The 22,966-nt window shown below is 39.6% G+C and overlaps 1 protein-coding gene and 1 long non-coding RNA gene across 3 annotated transcripts in view; one reads left to right on the top strand and one right to left on the bottom strand.

Annotated features, from left to right (window-relative positions):
• The first annotated feature begins 2,837 nt into the window (after window positions 1–2,837).
• Window positions 2,838–22,476, top strand: LOC308485971. Its single transcript, XR_013990893.1, has 3 exons — window positions 2,838–2,873; window positions 16,373–16,502; window positions 22,054–22,476. It is a non-coding gene; the product is annotated as an uncharacterized lncRNA (long non-coding RNA).
• GLRA3 (glycine receptor alpha 3) overlaps window positions 11,121–22,966 on the bottom strand; it is a 70,038-nt gene continuing 58,192 nt past the window's right edge. Inside the window, exons 9-10 of one of the 2 annotated variants that reach the window (XM_081022201.1) lie at window positions 18,178–18,297; window positions 11,121–12,524 (exon numbers count right to left, since the gene is read on the bottom strand). In XM_081022201.1, the coding sequence (XP_080878327.1) occupies window positions 12,243–12,524; window positions 18,178–18,297 (402 nt within the window). In that variant the 3' untranslated portion in view covers window positions 11,121–12,242. The remainder of the gene's footprint in view (window positions 12,525–18,177; window positions 18,298–22,966) is intronic. The other variant, XM_081022200.1, reaches the window with a different exon arrangement.

The following is a 22,966-nucleotide window of genomic DNA, read 5'->3' as shown; positions in this document are numbered from 1 at the left end:
AGCTATGCATTGTAGTTCATAGACATGTTGAAGAGGCTGGTGCAAACCCCAAATCCATCCCCAAATCCAGGCAATTCCAGATTCCTCTGGCATTACTATTTGGAGAGGGTGTGTGTGAGAGGAACTGCAAAGACATTCACCACAAACTCCCTGGAAATCTTTACACGTCTCTTGATTTAATTTTGGACAGCACCCTTTACTATGAGATCTAGCTTTCCTTTTGACTTAATTTATCATATATACCACACACACACACACACACACACACATATATGGACGTGGGTGGCGCTGTGGTCTAAACCACTGAGCCTTGGGCTTGCCGATCGGAAGGTTGGCGGTTCGAATTCCCGTGACGGGGTGAGCTCTCGTTGCTCAGTCCCAGCTCCTGCCAACCTAGCAGTTCGAAAGCACGTCAAAGTGCAAGTAGATAAATAGGTACCACTCCGGCGGGAAGGTAAACGGCATTTCCGTGTGCTGCTCTGGTTCGCCAGAAGCGGCTTAGTCATGCTGGCCACATGACCCGGAAGCTGTACGCCAGCTCCCTCGGCCAATAAAGCGAGATGAGCAACCCCAGAGTTGGTCACGACTGGACCTAATGGTCAGGGGTCCCTTTACCTTTACCATATATATACATATATATATATATATATATATATGGCAAAAGAGAGAATATTTAGGGGCATTATTTCAAAGCTTTTAGCCAGGAAAATTCCTAATTTTTAGCCAAAATAAATGGGCACCTCACTTAAACAATGTTTTTTTAAAAAAGAACATTTTTTAACCACAAAATTACAATAACAAAATCCCCATCTCAACTGATTCTCCTTTCAATCTTAGTTGTCATCCTGTTGTAGAAGCCAAACTTAAATTTAGCAGTGTTATAAGGGGATCAATGTTTGGCTCTGAATATTAAGAGAAAACCGACAACAAACAGCTGAGCAACTTTAATACTGTGCCTTTATGAAGTGGGTTTTATTTAAATTCCCTGTTTAAGATACTTAGCTTTATATTTCTTTCAAGTTATACAGCAATGTAGAAAGCATATGAGTGTTTATTCTTCCCTGTGTATATAATCTCCTTTATATTTGCAAAACATTACACACACATAACAGTAAATATAACTCCATTATATTATGACCTTCAAAGGTCGTTGGCAGTCAGTTTTGTCCTACACAGTTGCTAAATAAACTTTGCATAAAAACACCATGCCTCCTACCTGGCTGGATGCATTGAGATTGAGATACCTGTACTGACTGCTACAGGACTATAGGCCAAAATATATTGAGGGCACCAGCTTGGCAAAGGCTATTTTATACATATGCATATAAATGGAAGGCCAGTATATAGGTAACTTTACCGTTAATTAATTTGTCCTGGTGCAGGGATTGTGTGACATACCCTCAGGTCAGAAAATCACCAGTCTGGAAGTGCATTCTTCCCTCTGTGATCTTTTCACATCTCTGATGAACCCAGCATTTGGGCCAGAGTGTACGAGTTAAAAATATGCTTTGGATCAGGAGTGGGGAACCTCTGGTCTGTAGGCCAAACGTGACCTGGCAAGCTTCTTCACTTGGACCACGAGACCCTTTTCTTGAAACCATGTTCAGCTGTTCCACATCAGACATCATATGGGACATTAGCTGGCAAGCAGGTAAAGATGCAGCTGCAGAAAGCAGGATTAATCCTTGGGCGTTTGCCCATTCTTTTGGAAATGTCTGTACGGGGGGGGGGGGAGAGTTAATAGGTAGACCAATAGAAAAGCCAGAGGTGGAGACTACCTGTTTATAAAAAGGGCTTAGCCCGAGGTTTAGTGGGTTAGTAGTTAGTTGGTTGGGAAGAAGCAGTTGGCAGACAGATGGAAATAGAGAGACAGTTAGTGCAGTTGGTTCTTGTGTGAGGGGAGGTAGAAGAGTTAGAGACAGGATAAAATAAGACTAAGAGCATAAAGGGTAACAGCGTTTCGAATGCATTTAAAGTTTATGTGTGTTTGCAATAAACTATAGTCTTCCTTGTTAACTTGAGAACCTGACTGAGACAAAATGATTTACCGGGGAGAACCTGGTTGGTGGCAATGGATTAGTGGTGTATGGGTTAATAGTCCATGAGATGACCGGGAGCTCCGTATGAACGCCACAATCCTCTAGCAGATAATTCCACAGGCAGTGTGCCACTACCAAGAAGGCCCTGTCTTGCATCGGCACCCAGTGCGCTATGCTGGCTGGTGGGACCATGAGAAGATCTTCCCCAGATCTTAAGGCTTGGGCCAGCAGATGTTGGCTTTGTGTAGACAAAGCCCTACAGCTTCCATAAAACTGTGCCACCAATTCCCAACCCACAGACCCACTCCGGGAGGATGCCACTGTTGGCAGTATCCAAAGCCACTGAGAGATCAAGGAGTTGTATTTCACCTCTCTTTCTTTCAATAAAGGTCAGGGCAACCAAAGCTGTTTCACTGCTGAAACCAAATCTGAAGACATAGCCCATAGGAAGCTGAGCCAGATCATTGATCTCCCTAGCTCAGGGGTGGGGAACCTTTGGCCCTCCAGATGTTGACTCTCATCACACCTAGCATGCATGGCCAATGGCCAAAGATGAAGTTGTGAGTTTAGTTCAGTAAGATCTGGAAGACCAAACATTTTCCACCTGTGAGCTAGTTCAGTATTGCCTACACTTGACTTGCAGCACCTTCCTAGGGCAGATATGGATTTTGGCTAAAATCCATGTATATGGCTTCCTGTGGGAGTGCCCTGGGTGCAGAGTAAACAGTAGTATGCACACAGCCTTAATTAGAAAAGGCACCCATATTGAAACTGCACCGTTCAGCCGTTAGCTGTGCAGCTGAGTGGGATGCAAAGGAGAGATACGAACATGAGGTAGGCATGGACTTTGCTACAGTGTTTTCTCGTCGTCAGCACTGCTGCTGTAGTGAAATAAAAGCAGCCTAATTAGGCACACAATTTCCTCTAGTGTGCACATTCTCCTGGTGCCTAATCAGGGTTCCTAATTAGTAGCACAACACCTTTCAGCTATGGTTTATTTGATAGTAGGAATGAAGCTCAGTAACCTTATGCATTATACTCTCTAACGGATAGGGAAAGAGAGCCATCTGGTGGCAGGCTTGCCGTGATACTGATAAATAGACTGTGCTTGTGAACAGAGTAGCATTAGGTGACATTCTCAGAAAGTGATGAGCTGTAAAATATAACCACATAATGGATACTCACAGCATATTTGGAAGTGATTCACATGGAGAAGAGATGGAATGTCCAGTGTTGTTGCTCTTAATAGCTTATAATTTCTATTTCTGCTGACGTAGGCCACCCAATAACCCAGTAGGAGAATGCATGAAAAAGGTCCAAGTAAACTGCTTAAAGAAACTTTTGTGTGCTTTTTAATGTCCATTTATAAAAAATAAGTCTACACTTACTTCAGTCTTCGGTGTATATTTATACTAATTTATGACACTGATCCTAGCTGATTTCTTCCCAATTTTCAGAGGTGTAAATGTACCAAGGTAAATGGTTTTATAAATGGTTTGGAAAATGTGGCAATTAAACAATTGCAAATGTATATGCGTATATAGTTTCAAGGTTACAGACTGTGTCAAAAAGCCAAATAACGTCTTATGTGGAAAAATCTGTGATTGGATCTCCAAACATAATTGTCTTCATCTAAATGTAACTTGGGGGGGCATGTCCTGATTTTGATAATATAATGAACCCCAAGAACTGCCTAGAGGTGCACAGGGGGAAAGTACTACTAGGAAAAGAAGGGAGAGTATTTTGCTACCACCATAAAAGGATCAGGTCATATGGAAAAGTTTCATCATATTAAAGTTTGGGCTGCTTCCAAACAACCTGTTTTATTGACTATTTATCCTGATTTGTTTGCACAAAGTTTGCAGGGAAGTTTGATGTTTACTATTTCATGAGCATTTTTCCCAATCTGTTTGCACAAAGTTGTTATCCGGACTTGTCATCAATCTATTTATATACTAAAAACAGTGCTCCCCCCTCTTTAAAATGTTTAGGGGTACTCTATTTTGACTCAAGAAAACCACCATTTTATAGTCCAAATCAGGGAAAATAAATAAAGTAAATGGACAAAAGTGCAGTGATTCACAAAATGTTTAGGGGTATGCGTCCCCCTACTTCCCCCCAGAAAAAAGCACTGACTAAAAAGAACTGCACACATGAAAATCTTTTTAAACTGATCACTTTAGTTTCTCATTTATCTAAATTTCATTATCTCATGCTGTAATTCTGTACTCACTTACCTGAGACAATGTCCCATTGAGTGCACTATGCTTACATGTTCAACCTCTAAGTGAACATGTTGAGGTTTGCAATGTTCACACGCTGATTCCATTATGTCCACATAATAATGGCTACATGAAATCATCACTTCTATTCTTCACATCCCATACAACAATAAAACTGCATATTTTTCTACTTTTTCAATCAGTGAAAACATCTTAAAGTTTTTATATATGCTGTAACCTGCCCAGAGTGGCTGGGGAAACCCAGCCAGATGGGCGGGGTAAAAATAATAAAATTATTATTATTATTATTATTATTATTATTATTATTATTATTACTACTACTACTATGAACTGCAGGTTCAGTCCCTATATGGGGCAGCTGCATTGCAGTGGGCTGGACTAGATGATTCCCCAGGATCCCTTTCAAATCTACAATTCTATGATTCTATATAATGTGTTTATATTATGTTCATGAATGCATGTGCTTTTATGCACACTTTCCCCCTAATATACGCATTTTTGTAAACAGAGGTTGGAGTACCCTGTTGCAAAATTTGGATAAGTGCACATTTCGAAAAATGGCTGTTTTTCAGTTCTTACATTGTTTTGGAAAGTACAAATTTGATAGACATGGCTTTAAGAGTGAAGAGAATCAAATTTCTTCCTTGTTGTTGCTGGAGACTGAATCCAGAGTTTAACTTACTTAAAGTTTAAAAGGTATTTGGGGGATTTCAGCCCATGCATCTTCTGTAAAGATAACTGCTTAGACAAGCTGATGTGCATGGACTATTGCTTTTGTAGACAAATTAGTCACCTTATGGCACCCACATGACATGTATACATTATTTTTTAATATTTCCTTAGAAGCATATCCCACTCTGCAGTGAAGCCCCTGAACTTAAGAAGGTATTTGGGTATTGAGCAACTGAGTGTTGCTCATCGTGGGAATTTCCATATTGGCTACTCTTGAAGGAGGTAGTTCACAGGATTTTCGTTTATCATTTCCTCTCATGTTTGTTCCTGTATTTCCACCAGAAAAAGCATTCCTTTCCCCGACCCCAGTTTGTTTTCTAAATATTTGCGATTTGACACTCAATAGTCAATGCTTAAATTGTGTTAACAGTTTGAGCAGAGTCTTGAAAAATGGTAGCTTTTATTCTTGTTTTAGAACAAAATATATACAGTTACATGAACACCATAGGCAGCACACAACTGAATACCTCTGTCAGCAGAGCATGTTAGCTGTAGTGCTGAATATAGGAATACAAGAAAGAAAAGGAGTTTAATTAAACTCATGCATGACACTTTTCATTGGATTTTACTGAAAAGAAATACTTCTAGACACAAATTGGTATTTGCTGCTGTCTAGACAGAACTCACAGGATGATATGTTTAAAAATCACAGACAAGTCATTAACACACTAGTATAACCATATTATTATTTTTTTGCTCTCACCTTTTAAGGAAGCTTGGCTCACTACCACACAAGCTACTGTATATAATGTTTAAACTCCATGTTAAAAGCTTATGGCACAGTTTCTTTTCATGTGGCTCACAATTAAATATCCATATAATGTCAAAATTTACGCAGTCCATTTCATCCATTGATACTGTCCTGTCATAGGTTGACGTTTGCTAACTTAAGGAATGGCTCTTGCATATTTCATGGAGATGAAAGTGAAGAAGTGCAATAAATATCAAAGCATATCAAGAATACAGCATGAGCCAGCGTTTTGTGGCCTTTAACCCAACTATTTTCCTCAGTCTCATCTTTTTGCACAAATATTCCAAAGTGATAATGGTTAAGAGACCACTGTGCAATGTATGTTTTGCCAGGAGGCACCATTCTGTAACCTCTGCAAAAAGAAGAAGCTCCCATACAATAGACACATCCCAAAACCTGTATGCACATCTTTGTATTTCCCTATAAGTTAATTTGCAAAATAGATTTCAGAGCTGTTTTGAAAGCAAACAAAAACACCATTAACTCAATGTTCTCTTATCAAACTAACCTCCGTTAGTACAGATTCTGCACTGAGTTACAAGATTATTGTAAGAATTACTATGAAGCAAATTTTGGAGAGCTATCAATGCATTGAAGCAAATTCTACCCCAACTGAGAATTGGAATTACATGTGGAGGGTTTATGTTGTGCTCTTAGTCTTACCGACTATGTCACTTTCTTGCAGTTACAATTTAAGCTGGGCTGAATGATAATAACAAACAGTTCTTTCATCTAGTAGAAAATATCATGAAGTAAAAATACAATTTTTATTTTTAAGGTTAGAGAATTTATCACCCCCAAAATATTTTTAATCTAAATATTTCTTAACCCTAAAGAATATTCCTTAAAATGATTACTTATCAGTGCTGTAACAGGCAGAGCTATGTCGTATTAGCATTTGTCTTTCCTTATGTCTAAAGTGCACATTTAGATTGCTTTATAGAACTCTACCTGGTATTACACAGACAAAATATGTGCTTTTAATAAAGATTTGTATCAGTACTCTCAAATATAAAAATTTATAATAATGCCTAAAATAAAGCTCAATGAAGAAATATATAGGATTAAAATGGAACTGGTGGGAAACAAGACGTTTATTTTGTAACGTCTCCAAGCCCATTTAAACAAATGGTACACACACTCAAAACTCCTCTAACTATTTTAAATACTGGGTCATATTTCTCTCTGAAATAACACCTCTTTCCCTCCACTTATGGAAGCTTCATGGTGAATGAGAAGCAATAGCACATTAGCTGCTATACTTAGTAGTACAACCATACAACTTTACAATATCTTGCATCTAAATGTGTACTAAGCTGACAAGAGTTGAGCTGCTTTAAATTCAGGAGACCGATAATAGTGGGATATGCCTGCAACACAGGATAAATTGTAATGAAATTATTCCTCGTTCTCCCTTCACATTTTACATGGTTATAATCTATAAAAGAAGCCAGATCCAGGCCTCCAAATTTCAGGTCAGATATCAGTGCCTCATATGAAGCTGCTTTTATGCCTGATCAAATCATTTGTCAATCAAGCCCAGTATTGTCTAGTTTGACCTATAGCAGCTCTCCAGGGTTTCCCTCAGAAGTCTTTAATATCCCTTTCTGCCTGATACATTTAAATGGAGATACCAGGGATTGGACCTTGGACCACCTGCTTGCAAAGCTTGTGGTCTTCCAATAAGCCATGTCCCATCCTCTTCTTCTGCCACACAGAAGTCAGAGTGACTAATACTAATAAATTAGTGCGCACCTCAAAGCTAAGTTTCCTTGTGCTTGTTCCAGAAAGAGTGCCTGCATGATTACCTATAACTTCACTTTCCACTCCTTCAACTCTCTGATGAGAAAATCTAAATATCTGCCTGCCATGTACCAGCTCAGGAAGCAGGACATACTAGTGACCAGAAGAGATCAATTGGATTTCATCATGTAATCTAACAACAATTAAATTGAAATGCATTTCCCATTGCACGGTCTTATGACTAAATAAATTGTTCTCAAAACATCCTGTGGTACCTTCTTCCACATATTCTACAAACAATGCTCTCAGTGAGGGTTTTTTTAATGTCCTCAGGTAAAAAACGTAGGCTTTCACCTCAATTGGTGTCTAACATAAATTTTAACACCCTAGTGGTCAATATTTGCATTTGTGCATCTCCTGCAATGCCAGTGGGCATTGATCTCTGTCTGCCCCATTTCAAAGCACTTTTTAGGGGGGCAGCACAGATTAAAATTGTGCCCAAAATACATTAGGTATGCTGTTCCTTTTTGGGGGGGGGGGACTACATGGCTACAGTAGGGAGAATCCGAGTGTGTAAAATGGATTTTGAAGTGTTTGCATATGTTCCATAAGGATATAATAATGATACTTGCCTAAGATAACTGAGCCCTTTGATCATAATTTGGGGCTGAAAAGGTCTTTCATATTTCCATATGGATGTGGATGACAAACAGTTCTTGTGTTATTGGACTTCGTAATAAATAATAATATTTAGAGAGTGGAGTAGGAAACAGAACCCTATTCATGTGGCTAATACATGAATGAGAGGTAGAACTACTATGCTGTCCTTTATCTTGTGCATACATGTCCAGTTCTGCACCCTGAAGTTCTGAAGGTGGAATCAAGCAAACCTTAAGCAAACGCAATGTAGTTGGGAGCCCTGGGACCTACACAAGTACAACATATGGGGCTGAAAACATTGGAGGTAAGGCCAAATGATAGGGTTCCTATCAATGCATTAGCTGTCTCCATGGAAATACTAATGCCTGGAAGGGGTTAGAGACTGAAAGAGATAAATTCCACATATTTCCACTCATGAATGTTTTGAGCTTCACATACTTCCATACGGCACATAAGAATCCATGGTTCATTTAAGACAGCATTTTGGTTCCAACAAAAGCCAGTCGGATGCTTCTATTCATGAAAGGGCTCGTCTACAATTCCACTTGTCCCATGTCTAGAAAGCATGGGTCCAAGTGGGTTCCCACTTTCCTCATGCTTTCGAGGCAGGAATCTGAGTGGTTTTGCTTTTGCTCTTTCATGCTAAATCAGGAAAAAAATGGGAATCTGTGGAAAACATGATTGCTGTTTGTTCCAATTCAGCACTTTACTGCAGCCTTGTTTAGAGGTTGTGAAGTTGCATCTGATTTTTGTTGTTGCTTTTTTTCGTGTGTGTGGAAGGACATGAAGTTCAGCCATTCTGGTGCCTCTGCCTCCTTCCTTATCCACGACTTCCAACACTAATTTCTTCTGGGTTCGTTCACAGGCAAAATAATGATCACCATGTTGCAAAACAGTGACATCAGATCAAAAGTGTTGCCCAGTTGCCTAGGCAATGCAGATACACTTCTCTGACTTTCTGTACTTTGCTGCCTGCATGACAGTGATTGAAGATAGGAAGAAATGTCCATTTGACTAGGAAATGTGGGGATGCTTCATTATCTTCCGGCAATTTGCTGGAGATCTTCCAATTTTCTGGCAAATGGTTCTTATCATCATGACTGTGAGCAGCCATGAATAACAAAATTGGTGTAAATTGGATTCTCCCCCCTGCTGGGGATTTCACACACTGAATATGTCCTAATTCACCCCAGAATTTTGCAGTGGCTGATACTTCATCTCAGTCCCAGCCGCCGCACTATAGGGTGTATCTAACATAGAGCCTGCAGTAACCTGAATACAGGGGAAACATGTTTGCTAACTTTTGTCACTTTGCTGAAATCACTGGGGGTTTTGTAACAGTGCACTAAATCCATAAGAAGCATTAGTTTGTCTGACAGGGTCCGCAACACCATTCCTGGATTTATTTGTGTGATAGGTTGTCATATGCCTGCTGGTATTTTAGACTTAATAAAATAGGCACTAGTGGATTGCTGGTATTTTTTGGTGGCATGAGACAACACAAAACCTTCCTTTATCATTCTGCATTGTAAAGAAGTGAAATGAATTTGATGATATGCCCTTATGCCCCAACTTTATCCCATTACCTGCACTCTATATCCAATGAAAGAATAATTTTGGGAGTAAAAGTTAAAACTTAGTTTATAATGCTTTGTGCAGAACATTCCCCTAGGCCAGGTTAAAGGGTATATCTTAGTATCGCACCCACGGCTCATGAACTGAGAAATACTGGATTTTCTCTGTAGTGCTGCTTGCCTCCACTCTTTCAAACTCACCACCTTTCCCATAGATTAGGCACCTAATCCTGTTCAAATAGAAACTATCTCAAGCCATTCGTATCCTCAATAGGCATGCCTAACTTTTTATGTTGAGTTACCAAAGTAGTATGGCCACACAATCTGTGGCTACTGGAAATAAAGTTGAGAGGGCTCCCCCCTTTTTTTCTATCCATAGCCCTAGAGTGTCTGTAGACTTCTGTTATGTTCAGAAATTGTACAAAATTCATTTGCACGAATATTTACTTAGATTTAACAACGCATTTTAAATCGTTAGCCTTTGTATTGATCACACTGAAGGCAGATTCAGAAATGTATAACCGAGATAGCACAGTCGTCACAGACTGGCCACGCCACCTAAAGTTTTACATTGGGAATCATTTGTTTGAAAGTACTTGCTCAAGAAAATATCTCCTGACACCAATATAACACTATGTTAGAGCTGTTTTTGACACAGGGCACAATTTGCATATGGTTTCCACCCACCCATACTTAAATGGATCTATTTAAATCAAATTTGCTTTTCTTTTTTTCTTTTTAAAGTCATCTTAGTAAATATTTCTATAACAGACACATTACGGAAATAGTCCTGTATCACATTTGTTCTTATTTAAAAATCAAAGTAAAACTTCAGCTTTGATTTTCTTTATCCTTCAAAGCAGCATGTTTTCTCTCCCCTCTCTGGTGTTCAACAATAAACTCTTGTGGTTTTTCTGTTGGCACACTTTCAGAACATATAGCATTCCACTGCATTAGATAAGCTGTAGAGCAAATATATTCTGTCTTTGCTGATGAGAACTGTCAGAAGAAACAAAAAACAGCTTCTAGGTGCAAAGTTCTATTCTATATTTTCTTTTAAGCCTATAACATAATATATAATTATTGAGAGAATTAATTTAAAGGACTGTGCAATTCTAGAAAAAGGAAATAAATTTCCTTAATTTAAATATCAAGATGAAACACCACACCAGGAGGTGTGCTAGATTGTACTTCCACCATTCACACTGGGGCCCTGCAAACTACGCCCGATCAGGGTTTCTCAACTATGCAGAGCAGATATTGGGAAATGTGGGTGGGTGGAATTGGGAGGGAAGGGAACAAGAGCAATTCCTATTTGTGCAAGTGACAGTCAGTTGCACAAGTAGAATGCCATAGTTGGCTATCCGGTATCTTCATAGGAAGGTTTTCGTTTCCCCCAATTTTGTTCTAGCACTTCTTTTGACGTTGTTCAGCACATATGTATGTAAAGTCAGTTAAAATAAATGGGTGATACATATGATTTTCATCATGTTTACCTGGAAGTAAGTTGAACTGATTTCAATGACACTAACTTCCTAGTGTATATTATGTGTATATTACAGAATTAAATATGCACCACTGCCCCATAATTTCAATAGCTTTAAGCATATTTAACCTTCATGGAACAAAATCCTCTCCCCCTCTAGGGCCCTGGAGGTGACAATACTCATTTGAGTGACTCAGAATATCTGACCTCACATCCTATCATGTAGAATCTATGTTACATTTTAGAGTAAATACCAGAAGCAAGTGATCTGTTTCCTCAACAGAAGGTCTAGCCTGCTGAGTCATACTCTGTGTACTGGTAAAGGATGTGATTAGACAGTTTCCTGCCTTGAATGCACAGAGAAATTTCGCCAAGGCATACTTTTTCTTTTTATAAAACGGCCAGCAATCAACAAACTGCTTATTCCAGTGCAGAACTGAAGCCTCACCAAAAACACCAGCAGCATTTCACAGAGTAAGTGGATTGTGTCATTATGAAGTATTTTATATGAGATTTCTCTCTTTAATGTGCAGCCTAATATATGCTCGGTGTTTATTATAAAAGACATTGGCAGTGTCTTTAAATTGAGAAAATGTGCTTCGTCACTTAAAGGGAAACTTCTTTTTTTAAACACCCCCCCCATGGCAAATCTTGACTTATAAAGTTTAAAGGAAACTTTAAAGTGGAATAGCATTTCTGTTAATATGGCACTTTGCTGCAAGAAACGTCAGAAAATACTATACCATTATGGAACAGCATCTATAAATACATTGGCAGTAGAGTTTTAATTTAGAAGGTTGTGGTTTTTCTTTGCAAAAGCTGGCTACTTTTAGCTAATAAGAAGTTGAATCGCTGTTGCAGCAGATACTGTAGCTTCTTCGGATTCCACTCTTCTATCCTTTTGTGACTTTGCATAGCAAGTCAAATGTGATTTTTTCCCTCCACGCCCTTTATGAGCCAATCGGTATTTGTACCATAGTAATAGAGAACCAGAACCGTTAAGCACTGGAAACCTTAATCTTGTTTTTGGTGAATGTCCTCGTGCCGAACGATTTTGTAGATGACCCAGTAAAAAATGTTGAATATCAGAAAGGCTAGTGGGAAACAGGCTCGGGAGATGGTGTCAATTTTCTTGGCCCGATCAATGAATACCTTCCTCATGTCTTCAGGGCTTTTTGGTGCAGGTTGAACTGGATTGTTTGGTGCTTTTGGAACCACTCCATCTTTTGCTTGTATACATGGTGGCCCCATTCCATAGCCTGTAAAACTGAACCGATTTTCTCTTGAATCTTCATCCTGTAAAAATAAATAAACAGGAAAAGTTTTCACCTGGAAATTCTAACAACTGAAATCTTCGAGACCCTTTATATCATTATTCAAAAAAATATTAAAACTATCGCTCTATATCCTCCCCGCCCACAATATAATCAGCTGCTGCAAATGCAGTAATACCAGTAGCCCAACTACTGCTGTGCTGGCTGCAATTTGATTTCTATTTGAGTCACAATTCAATAATTCTAAAGTAAGGTAAAGGGACCCCTGACCATTAGGTCCAGTCGTGGCCGACTCTGGGGTTGGGGCTCTCATCTCGCTTTATTGGCCGAGGAAGCCGGCGTACAGCTTCCAGGTCATGCGGCCAGCATGACTAAGCCTCTTCTGGCAAACCAGAGCAGCACACGGAAACACCATTTACCTTCCCGCCGGAACGGTACCTATTTATCTACTTGCACTTTGATGTGCTTTGGAACTGCTAGGTTGACAGGATAAGGGACCAAGCAACGGGAGCTCACCCCATTGCGGGGATTCGAACCGCCGACCTTCTGATTGGCAAGTCCTAGGCTCTGTGGTTTAACCCACAGCACCACCCGCATCCCTTAATTCTAAAGTACTCGTTGGTTATTTCATCTATGAAGAATGAATCCTGGTTCCATCAACTCCTTCAAGCTTCTTGCATTGAATGAAATTGTCTGAATGGAGATTGTAAGCATGGCCAGTTGAACATCTTTTCTGCAATCTGGTGAATTAACATTCATCTGGACACACTAACAGAAACCCCTTCTGACCTTCCTGTCCAATGTGGGAAGTCAATTGCAGGGGTTGTGGAGCAGTATGCTCTCCTTTCTGTATTCACTAAAACAATTAAATCTACATATCTGCATAGGGCTTTTGACATCTGCCCATGTGAGAAATTTTAAAATCCAATATCTGTTCCTGCCTGTCACTGAGTATTATGTTTCTTAGGATGGTTATCTTACATCTGCCTATAGATAATCTTGTTAGCTGTAGCCAGTGCTATTTTTCTAGAAAAAGAAGTGCCGGAATTCACCACAAACACCTCCCTTGTTCTGTTAAAGAACAAGGCAGTGGCACTCACCTGAGAAGTGCCAGAACTGAGTTCTGGCAAGTTTCAGCTGGGGAAAAAAAAGGCCCTGGCTGTAGCTGGATAGTTGTAGCTTTCAGTTGCTTCTGCAGTGGAGGACAGTATATAATAATCACACCTCTCATAATAACTATGTTAACTTGTGATCCTGGGCTAGAACTGGGCTGTTACCAGGATACATGCAATAATAGTTAATGGCCCAGATGACCATTACAAGTGTGTACAGTGGTACCTCGGGTTATGGACTTAATTTGTTCCGGAGGTCCGTTCGTAACTTGAAACCGTTCTTAACCTGAGGCGCGCTTTTGCTAATGGGGCCTCCCGCTGCCGCTGCACGATTTCCGTTCTCATCCTGGGGCAAAGTTTGTAACCCGAGGTACTACTTCTGGGTTAGCGGAGTTTGTAACCCGAAGTGTTTGTAACCCGAGGTGTTTGTAACCCGAGGTACCACTGTACTTGGTTCAGATGGATACCGAATTTTGGATTGAATCAGGAAGATTCAGAGAGATTTGGGGATCTTCCAAGGCAAAGTGGGTCTCCTTTGAACTGAGCTGCTCCTGAAGCATCAAATAGACTCAGATTGTTGGTCTCTTTGAAATTTCAAGTGTCTAATGCAAAGATCTTTTTTTTGCATAAGGTCAGGAAGGGGACTTTAGTTTTCTTTCTGACAGATCTACCTTCCAAAGAGGGAATAACTTTTCTACATTAGGAGTGATGAAAAAGAAGGAACTGACTGTTCTCAACTGAGCATAAATTTCCCCACAAAACCCACAAACTGCTTTTATTGATCACAAGTCCTTCTCCCCTGCACCAATTAATTCTCCTGAAACGTTACCGGTTACTGATCTGTAGGCATTTCTACAACATTTGCTATTTTCATACATAACTCTGCCCAAACCACAGGAAGGTAAGTAAATCCTTTTCTTCATTTAGTTCTCCAACCCTCCCAAGTGGTTTCAAAGGAACCCAACACAAAAAATGTTGCACCTTTGCTTTTGAAATCTAGCATTTTTGAAAACCTAGAAGCACCTCTTTGACATATACTGCTTTCATACCAACTGTCTACAAAACAACAAAAGTTGGTGAGGGTTATTGGACAACAACACACAACAAGCAAGCACTTTCTGTGCTACCTTTTGAGTGCTGGCTGAAAACTTTTTATTCCACCAGGACTATGCAGGCAATTAAGAATGAGTACTTCCACAATGGTTAATTGGTTAATGTCTTTTTTTAACCTTTCTATGTTTTTTATTGTATGGTTTTATGTTTTATTGTTCTAAAACACGTTGATATAGTTTGTCAGATGTAGTGGTATATACATATATATATAAATAAAAATAACCTGGGAAAAGAAAAACCCCCTTTAAAACCACCCTAAAACTGTAAAGGCTGTCTTGGAAGAAACTTCCTTGTACCTATCCTCCTTACATTTGATGGTACCCGTCCCCAGAGAAAGGGAAATGCCAGCTTGCCAATGGAGTGGAAACAACTCCATCAGAAGCCCCCCTAGTTGGCTGCTGGAAGGCTCCACTGGCTGGAAGCACTGGCGGAGGAACGGGGGTGCAGAGGGAGAAGACCTCCCCCAGCACCTATATTCCGGTAGGGTGCCATCGCAGCACCTCCCCAGACACGTGCCGCACACCCCCATGTGCCGGGTGCCACACCCCCACAGGTGGCGCGTCACACCCCCAGAACGCATGTCATGTCCCCACGGGTGGCATGCCACACCTCCAGGATGGGCGCCACACCCCCAGGGCACCATCACGCCCCCGCCTGCTCTCCGCCCCCGGTAGTGGAGCATGCAGCTTCGTCACTGGCTGGAAGGCTTTGCTGGCAAGACCTCCCAAGAACAGGATGTGAACATAGCTAGGTATCTGTGTGTGTGTGTGTGTGTGTGTGTGTGTGTGAGAGAGAGAGAGAGAGAGAGAGAGAGAGAGTTTCTGAATCATCTTGTTCTGTGTTTTCTTCCTCCCCTTTTGAGCAAGGGACAGCTTGCATGCAGCGGAGCAACTGTTGGCAGACTGGGGGGTGGGCCTCAAAACCAGAAGATTCCTGACTTTAGTACTGCTCAGTACTGGACAGCTTCCAGATTAACTCTGCCAAGATAATGTCATGTGAAGATTTTTGCTATGGCATTTTAGTATGTTGAATATTCCATTTCAAGGCACTCCCTCATGTGGTGAGATGTGGTGCTTTGCCCTCCAAGGGAACATTTGTTTAAGAAAAAAAGCCTTTGCCCAGTGTGTTAAATACTAGTTTCCTTAATGTGAGACCATATTCATACAAAATGAGATTGAAAGAGTTACCTGTTGGTAACTTTATCACATTAAAAGGTGATGTGTGATTATGCCAAATGATGGGTAAAGATTGCCATTAAAATTATTACATCATTAATTGATTTTAAAGGGTCTTAAAAACAAAAGAAGGCAATACACAATTATTTTATCAAGAAATACAGATGCATTATTTCCATACAGTACCTTCTAGAGGAAACATGACATAGAGTTCCATGACAAGGGATTATTGTTTCTAGGAGACTTCTGCGCTCCTAACTTTCTCTAGACTATGTACATAGTCTGCAGCTGAGCTTGATTAAAAATGTTCACTGCGAAATAGTGAAATCAGTGCAACAATAAAGAGGAAATTGCTTTCAAAGTCTGCAGGTGTATCCAGAAGAACTCAGAAACAGGATGAACTGAAAACATTAACTGGTATCCAAAGAGAGCTCTTTTTAACAAGAAAGTCTACATTGGCTTTCCTGCAGGTATGGCTGCCTCCCCACCCCTGATAAACAAAAATAAATAAAGATTGAACACAACAAGGAAATAAATAAGCTGTGGATTGCTAACAAATGAAGAATAACAAAGATACAAAATGAAAATAGGACATGAATGGTATGACATGATTCAAAATAATAAAAAAATCTTGTTTTTACTTCAAATACTGTGAAATATAACTTCTTCATTATAGTTAACCCTAGGCAATTATATATAAAGCTTGATATACATGGTCAGCAAATATCAGGCATGTAGGTTCTACTAATATGGAACCCATTTTAAACCCCTGGCAATGTATTATATTATCATTTCAACCTGTCTCTGTATCCTGCATCATTCAACGGAATGAAGTCACATTCAATATTATTATTTTCCATATTATTCATAATTCAGCATTCTCTTATTGCCTGCAAATAATGCAATTGCAATCCTTTTACTATTACTAACATTGTGCTGCCACAGTATGGTCACACCTGTCTGCCATTTTTAGTGACAGAGAGATGGATTGAACTACCAGATTCTTTTCTAGAAACGTTTTGGGGAAATTTAATCCCACCCAAATTAGATTTTGGATTTGTAGTGGCATCTGGTAAAATGACAGAATGATTTCTAAATGGCTGTCAAATGGCTGCTAGATCTTGCCACACGCATGTGGTAGCCTTTCATATGGCACATGGCCATGAGGGCCAACAAGACTCTCAGCCTATACGCATTGATGGAGATGCCCACAATCAGTTGTAGCAGATTGAGAATATTCTGAAGCTAGTATTACCTTTGTAACACACACACACACACACACACACACACACACACACACTCATGTGAACTGGGCCTTTCTCAGATAAAAATAATAATCTGATTAATTTTTATAGCAAGAGGACCTACTTAAACATACCACTTAGAAACATTTACAAATATTCAATCCATCACCTCTCTACACCACGTCTTTTTGAATTGTTGTGATATTAAGGATTGTACCTGATTTCTGCTGCACTGTCTCCTGTTCTCCTTGATTGACCAAAACTATAAGGTCTCACATACCACAGATGTACTTTATACCAGGCCCCTTAAGCTTACTCTGGTGTAGGGCCCTCATGAAGTGCCCACTTGAGTACATTTAAGATTATGGAATGCGCCTGACACTCAGTTGCGTGGCTGAATCGTTGAAGCTTCCAGAACCTATCCCACCGTCTCCAGTAGCTTTTGAGAAATGCATATGCTTCTTTACAAAGACACAGTAGGAGTGAAGCAGACAATATTAGATCATTTCACAGTGGTCATGTGCGAAGCATATTCATGCTCCTTTCAAAGAAGTAGATCTGGAGCTGCATTAGTAAATGGTGAGAGGTTGCTTCTTCTGGACCCTGGGCACAAGGGGCACCCTATCACTGACTTATTTGCTTATCTACTGAAGGTCTCTCAGATCCTGGCAATGCTTTAACATTGCCTCAGTATAGGAAACCTTAATTGTTTCTTAATATTTATATTGTTTTTGTGGAAGTATTTAGGTGTACCATATTTAGATGTATTAATTTCTAAACCATGTTTTGAGGAGAAAGAAAATCAGATGTGAATTCTATGTTACGAGCTCAAAATTAACCACCACAAATTTTATTTCCATGGTGAAGGGAGGCTGAACCTCTCTAGTAACAATATGTATCATCACACAGTAGTAGTAATGGAAGTTCACAGAGTCCACATGGAAAGACATTAGTTCAGACAAATGGACTGGGCCTTTGTTAATGACTGGGTAGCATGTTAGGACAAATGGGACATCTTCTACATAGTTTACCCTTAAATTTATATTGTAGATTTGAGGCAAAGTCCCGTCTATGAATTCTGTACTTCTCAAGCCATTGCTACGCCGCAATGATTCATTGATTTCATTTCCATCAAGCACTCCCTCATAAAACTTTCATCAAAATGGAAGGCAGACCACAAAGACAACAAAAGAAAATAAAAGGGAAAAAAGAAAATGATTATTAGTGAAAAAAACATATAATCAACCTAGTCTACAAGTAGTATGGCATTTAGAACTTGGGTTAAAAAGTTGAAGAAAAGTTGAAAAGTAAATAAAGACTAGTAAAATGTAGCCTTAGATGTAACACTATATTTCCTTCAACACAAGCACAAAATTAGTATGCATGCTTGCTTCTTTTAAAGTGGAAATGCCAACAAGCAAAGCAATATCCATATGTATCATTTATTTATGATACACCTCCAACTTACTCTCTGCAACCCCTGTAAGTGCTTTTTAAAGGGCAAAATGGGTGTGAATTTTAGATGCATTCATCCTAAATATCTTTAGATCCAGTTCATGAATTTAGTGATACTGATTCATGCAAAGGCAAAACCCCAACTTACACAGATGACTGCAGAATCTTCAAAATATAAGTACACAATTTCCCAACGCCTCTTCCAAAAGTTTCCAGTTGCAATCACTATTTTTTAAATCAGCTGCTGTATGTTTTCAATGCTTGTATTACTGATACCCCTCATAGATGTGATGTTCTCTCTTCTCAAAAATATTTCAGAAGGTACAGCTCCCCATCATTATGTGGGGAGCCCACTTTGTGCAATGCCCATGTGGCATGATGGGAGGGAGCCACTTCCTCCCCCTCAGAACCTCCCTTGAGGTCCAGGCCGGTCCTGCTCATAGAAGCCAATTGGAAGTCCAGAGGGTAGAGCTGGGCAAGCAGATCTGAGGGATAACCTGTTTCCACAGGCCTGTTCCTAGATTATAAATTTGGGTATCGGTCATGTTTCCTACCTACCTTCTTTCAAATAATGGGCATCGTTGCTATGAGCTTTGGTTCATCACTGCTTATTAGGCCTAGGAAGGAATGTTACTTGCAGCTGCAACTGGCCAAGAAGCTATGAGGTTGTTTTTTGTTTTTGTTTTTAAAAAATATTTATTGTCACAATTATTATTTGGTTGGGATTCATAACATATTGAAAGGGGGACCCACCTCATAAGGGGTCTTGGGAGTGTCTCACTACAGCATCAGAATATGCCTGAGGGGCTGAGCTGCCCCACATCCAGGCTTCTGAGGGGTCTATGGTTTGCCCACCATGTGGACTAGGGGAGACATAGGACAGCAGATGTTGTCTGCTTGTTTTGTCAGGATACTTGCCTATACTATGTCAAAAGTTGTGGCAAGTTCCAATCCACATCAGTTTTCCCATGCGTGTGCCGTGGCTGTAGAACATGCCATAAAGTGTGAGGGCCACAATCTCTCTCTTTGCTGTAATGATGATTTCAGCAGGTAGTGCGGAAACCTGTCCATGAATTTACTTGTTTGTAGTATTAGCTTCTGAGTATTCTAAACAGAGCAGCTGAAGTCAATTTGCAACTGCAGCTCAACCCTGGAACTATCTGGTGCAGATTTCAAGGTTAAGCATCAATTGACTTTTCAATATCTAATATTCAGTGCTCATCCAAAAGTATCTGATCTTTGACATGTGATATTTTATATGCATCAGTATGCAGTGTTCGACACATTGTCAGGACTGCTGGTTTACCATATTTCCCCACATATTATTTCTCATTGAGCAATATTTGATACTTGGCACCTGATACCTGTCATTATCAAATGATCTGTTATTTAATAATCTGCACATAATACAGAATTTACTATTTAACATTTAATTTTTTGCTATTTCTTGTATTAGTTGGAGGCTGTAAGTGGCTATTTGCTCGACTGCCTATAGCAGGAATAATCTCCAGATTTTAGTTTAAAAAACAAAAGAATAAGAAGATAATTGGTGGCATTTGTGGGCTGGTGGGCTCCCCTCCCCAGGCCTAATTTCTCATGTGCGCATTTTTTCAACTAGAAGCTCTCCGGAGCTGGTGTTTTTTGGGAAAAGGTCAAGCCACTTGTTTTCTCCCTCAGTTATATAGCTCACTAGGAAAAATAAGTAACACCAAAAGCATGTTTGAATGACATAAATTGAAGTGATACATGAAGTGATTCCATTAAATGAATGCTTGACGAGAATAATAATAAAAAAGGAAAACCTAAATGAAATCTCACAAAATATTTACGTATCTGTGGTTGGCTGATCACAACTTCACTCCAAGAACTAATAGGAGGAACTGTGGTGAATTTGACACTGGAAGGGTTGAAAAAGGGGGGGGGGGAGTATTTTCTACATCTTGTCCTAGAACAGAGACTGGTCCAGCACTGTAGCTCTGATCATTTCACTTTTTCAGTCTACTACAGTTTGTTGACCTGGATATTCAACCAGAAACCTCTAACCAGAAGACTGTTTCAGCACTAATTCCTGCAGTCTCAAAACGTTGTGTGTGTGATGAGAGACTGTGCTCCTATGCATTTCCCATTGCATATAGACTGTAAGGAAGGTGGGACATACACATCTACATCTGTATGAACACAGGTTTGACTGCAAAAAGAATCCTTCCAAAAAGTGGAAGAATTATGGAAATCAAATGTACCTCTGTGCAAATATACATACCGGTATTTGTTCCATGCTGTATCATGCATACAGCATTTGCAGTCTACAGATTATATGGACAAAGCATTATTCAGCAAAGCAAAGGAGGGGAATTTAGCTAACAATGGTTCTCCAATCAGGAAGGAATGTAACAATTAAATGTCAATAATCATCTCACCAAGGGACAATCCAACCAATCATTCATTCTCAATTCTTGAATGTTGAAGTCAGATTCCAAAATCATTAACAGGTTTCTAGATCATTGGCCTGATAGTGTATAAAATAGCTATCCATATGTGAGAAACTCTGAGTGGATGGCATATGATTATTGAATAGCAGTTTCATTATTCTGACCACATCCCCATATAGTATTTAATATTGCTATGTCAGAAATGGAATACAGTGGTACCTTGGTTCTCAAACTTAATTCATTCTGGGAGTCTGTTCGACTCCCAAAACTGTTCAAAAACCAAGGCGCAGCTACTGATTGGCTGCAGGAGCTTCCTGTACTTAAGCGGAAGCCGTGTTGGATGTTCGGCTTCCGAAAAATGTTCACAAACCAGAGGAGTTACTTCCAGGTTTGCGACATTCGGGAGCCAATTTGTTTGGCAACTAAGCCGTTCGAGAACCAAGGTACGACTGTACTGTGTTAAGCAGCACATTTCTTTGATCAATTTACACAGCATGCTTCTAATGTTCATGAAAGGAAATAAATGTAGAACGCAATAGATACCTTATGGTTGTATCCAACTAAGTCATATTCATACTAGACCCCATGAAATCAATGGACTTAAATGAATTAATACCAAAAAAATTCAATGGATTGACACTGAGTAAGCCTTAGTTGGATAGAGCCCTATGGAAAAAATTTATTTCTTGATCTCTGCTCATCTCCTGGTTAGATAAAATCCAACTGGCCAAGTTTTTTCTTTTTTCTTTTAACCTGACTGCAGATTAAAAAGAAAAAGAAAATTAAAAGTCCTAAACTAGAAAACTAGTGACTGTTTAACCACTGTCAGATGGATAAAAAATTAGAAACTAAGCTGTATAATTATCTGAGATCAAAAGGAAGAAGCAAAGAAGGATATTGCAGGTTGTTAATGAAATCCAATTACATGTTCCAATTTACCAATGAGAAAATCCATTCCTCTTACAAACTGAAATGGAACCAACTATTTGCCCGTGTTCACTAAAATTCATTTTTGTTCCATAGGGGCTTCAGCATGATACAGATTCTCACTTCTGCAGATTCTATCACATTATAATCTGGATGATTGGAGCTCATCTGCTAGCAATGTTAAATACTTCTAAGTTCTAGGTCACCTCTAACTGTGTAAGCCTATAAAACATCTGTGCATTTGTGTATGTATTTAAATTTGTGTTGCATTTGGTACCAAGAAGAATATTGGAGTTAACTCATTGTCCCATGAATACCAGTCATTTTATAATATGATAAAACATTTTAAGATTTGTCAAGACTCAGTGTCGTGTGACTGAATTTTATTCCTGCTGTTATCTGGGAAGAAAGACGAATGTCAGCTTTGAAACAGGAGGACTTTACAGCCCAGCCCTCAATGAGAGTTACATTAGTCACCACCCATAAGGAGCTGTTGGGTTATAGGATCACATTGGCACTCTTCTTGTCCTTGGATACTCATTTGCATCTATTTTTATTGGTGCAAAAAAGAAATGAAAATGTATTACAACTTATAAAATGGTTGATGTCTATTAGGTTGTGTGTGGGGTGAGTGTTAAACATCTTGCATTGTTTTGTTCCACTTACAACATCTAGAGTGCTTTACTTTGAGCATGCCACCAGCCTGGTGCTCACAGGTGTCATGGCACCCACAAAGTCTTCTAGTAGTGCTACACAATGAGTTTCCCTTCCTTCCTTCCTTCCTTCCTTCCTTCCTTCCTTCCTTCCTAGAACGCTTCTAGCCCTCCCAGAGATGAAGTTATGGGAAGGCACCTTCTAAGCAATTTATGTGAAATGAGAGTGGTATGGTTACCTTACATTTTCCCTCTGGTACTGAGGAATGCTCCCTGTTGTTGTTAGACGGGAACAGCACCAGGAGGACACAGCTGACTTCCCATGAGAAGCATAGAGTTGTTAGGTTGGTTGTCTC

The sequence above is a fragment of the Podarcis pityusensis genome (assembly GCF_964106645.2).
Source record: "Podarcis pityusensis genome assembly, chromosome: 9".
Classification (NCBI taxonomy): domain Eukaryota; kingdom Metazoa; phylum Chordata; class Lepidosauria; order Squamata; family Lacertidae; genus Podarcis; species Podarcis pityusensis.
Note: the sequence above shows the minus strand (reverse complement) of the source record. Positions and strands in the feature narration are given on the sequence as shown.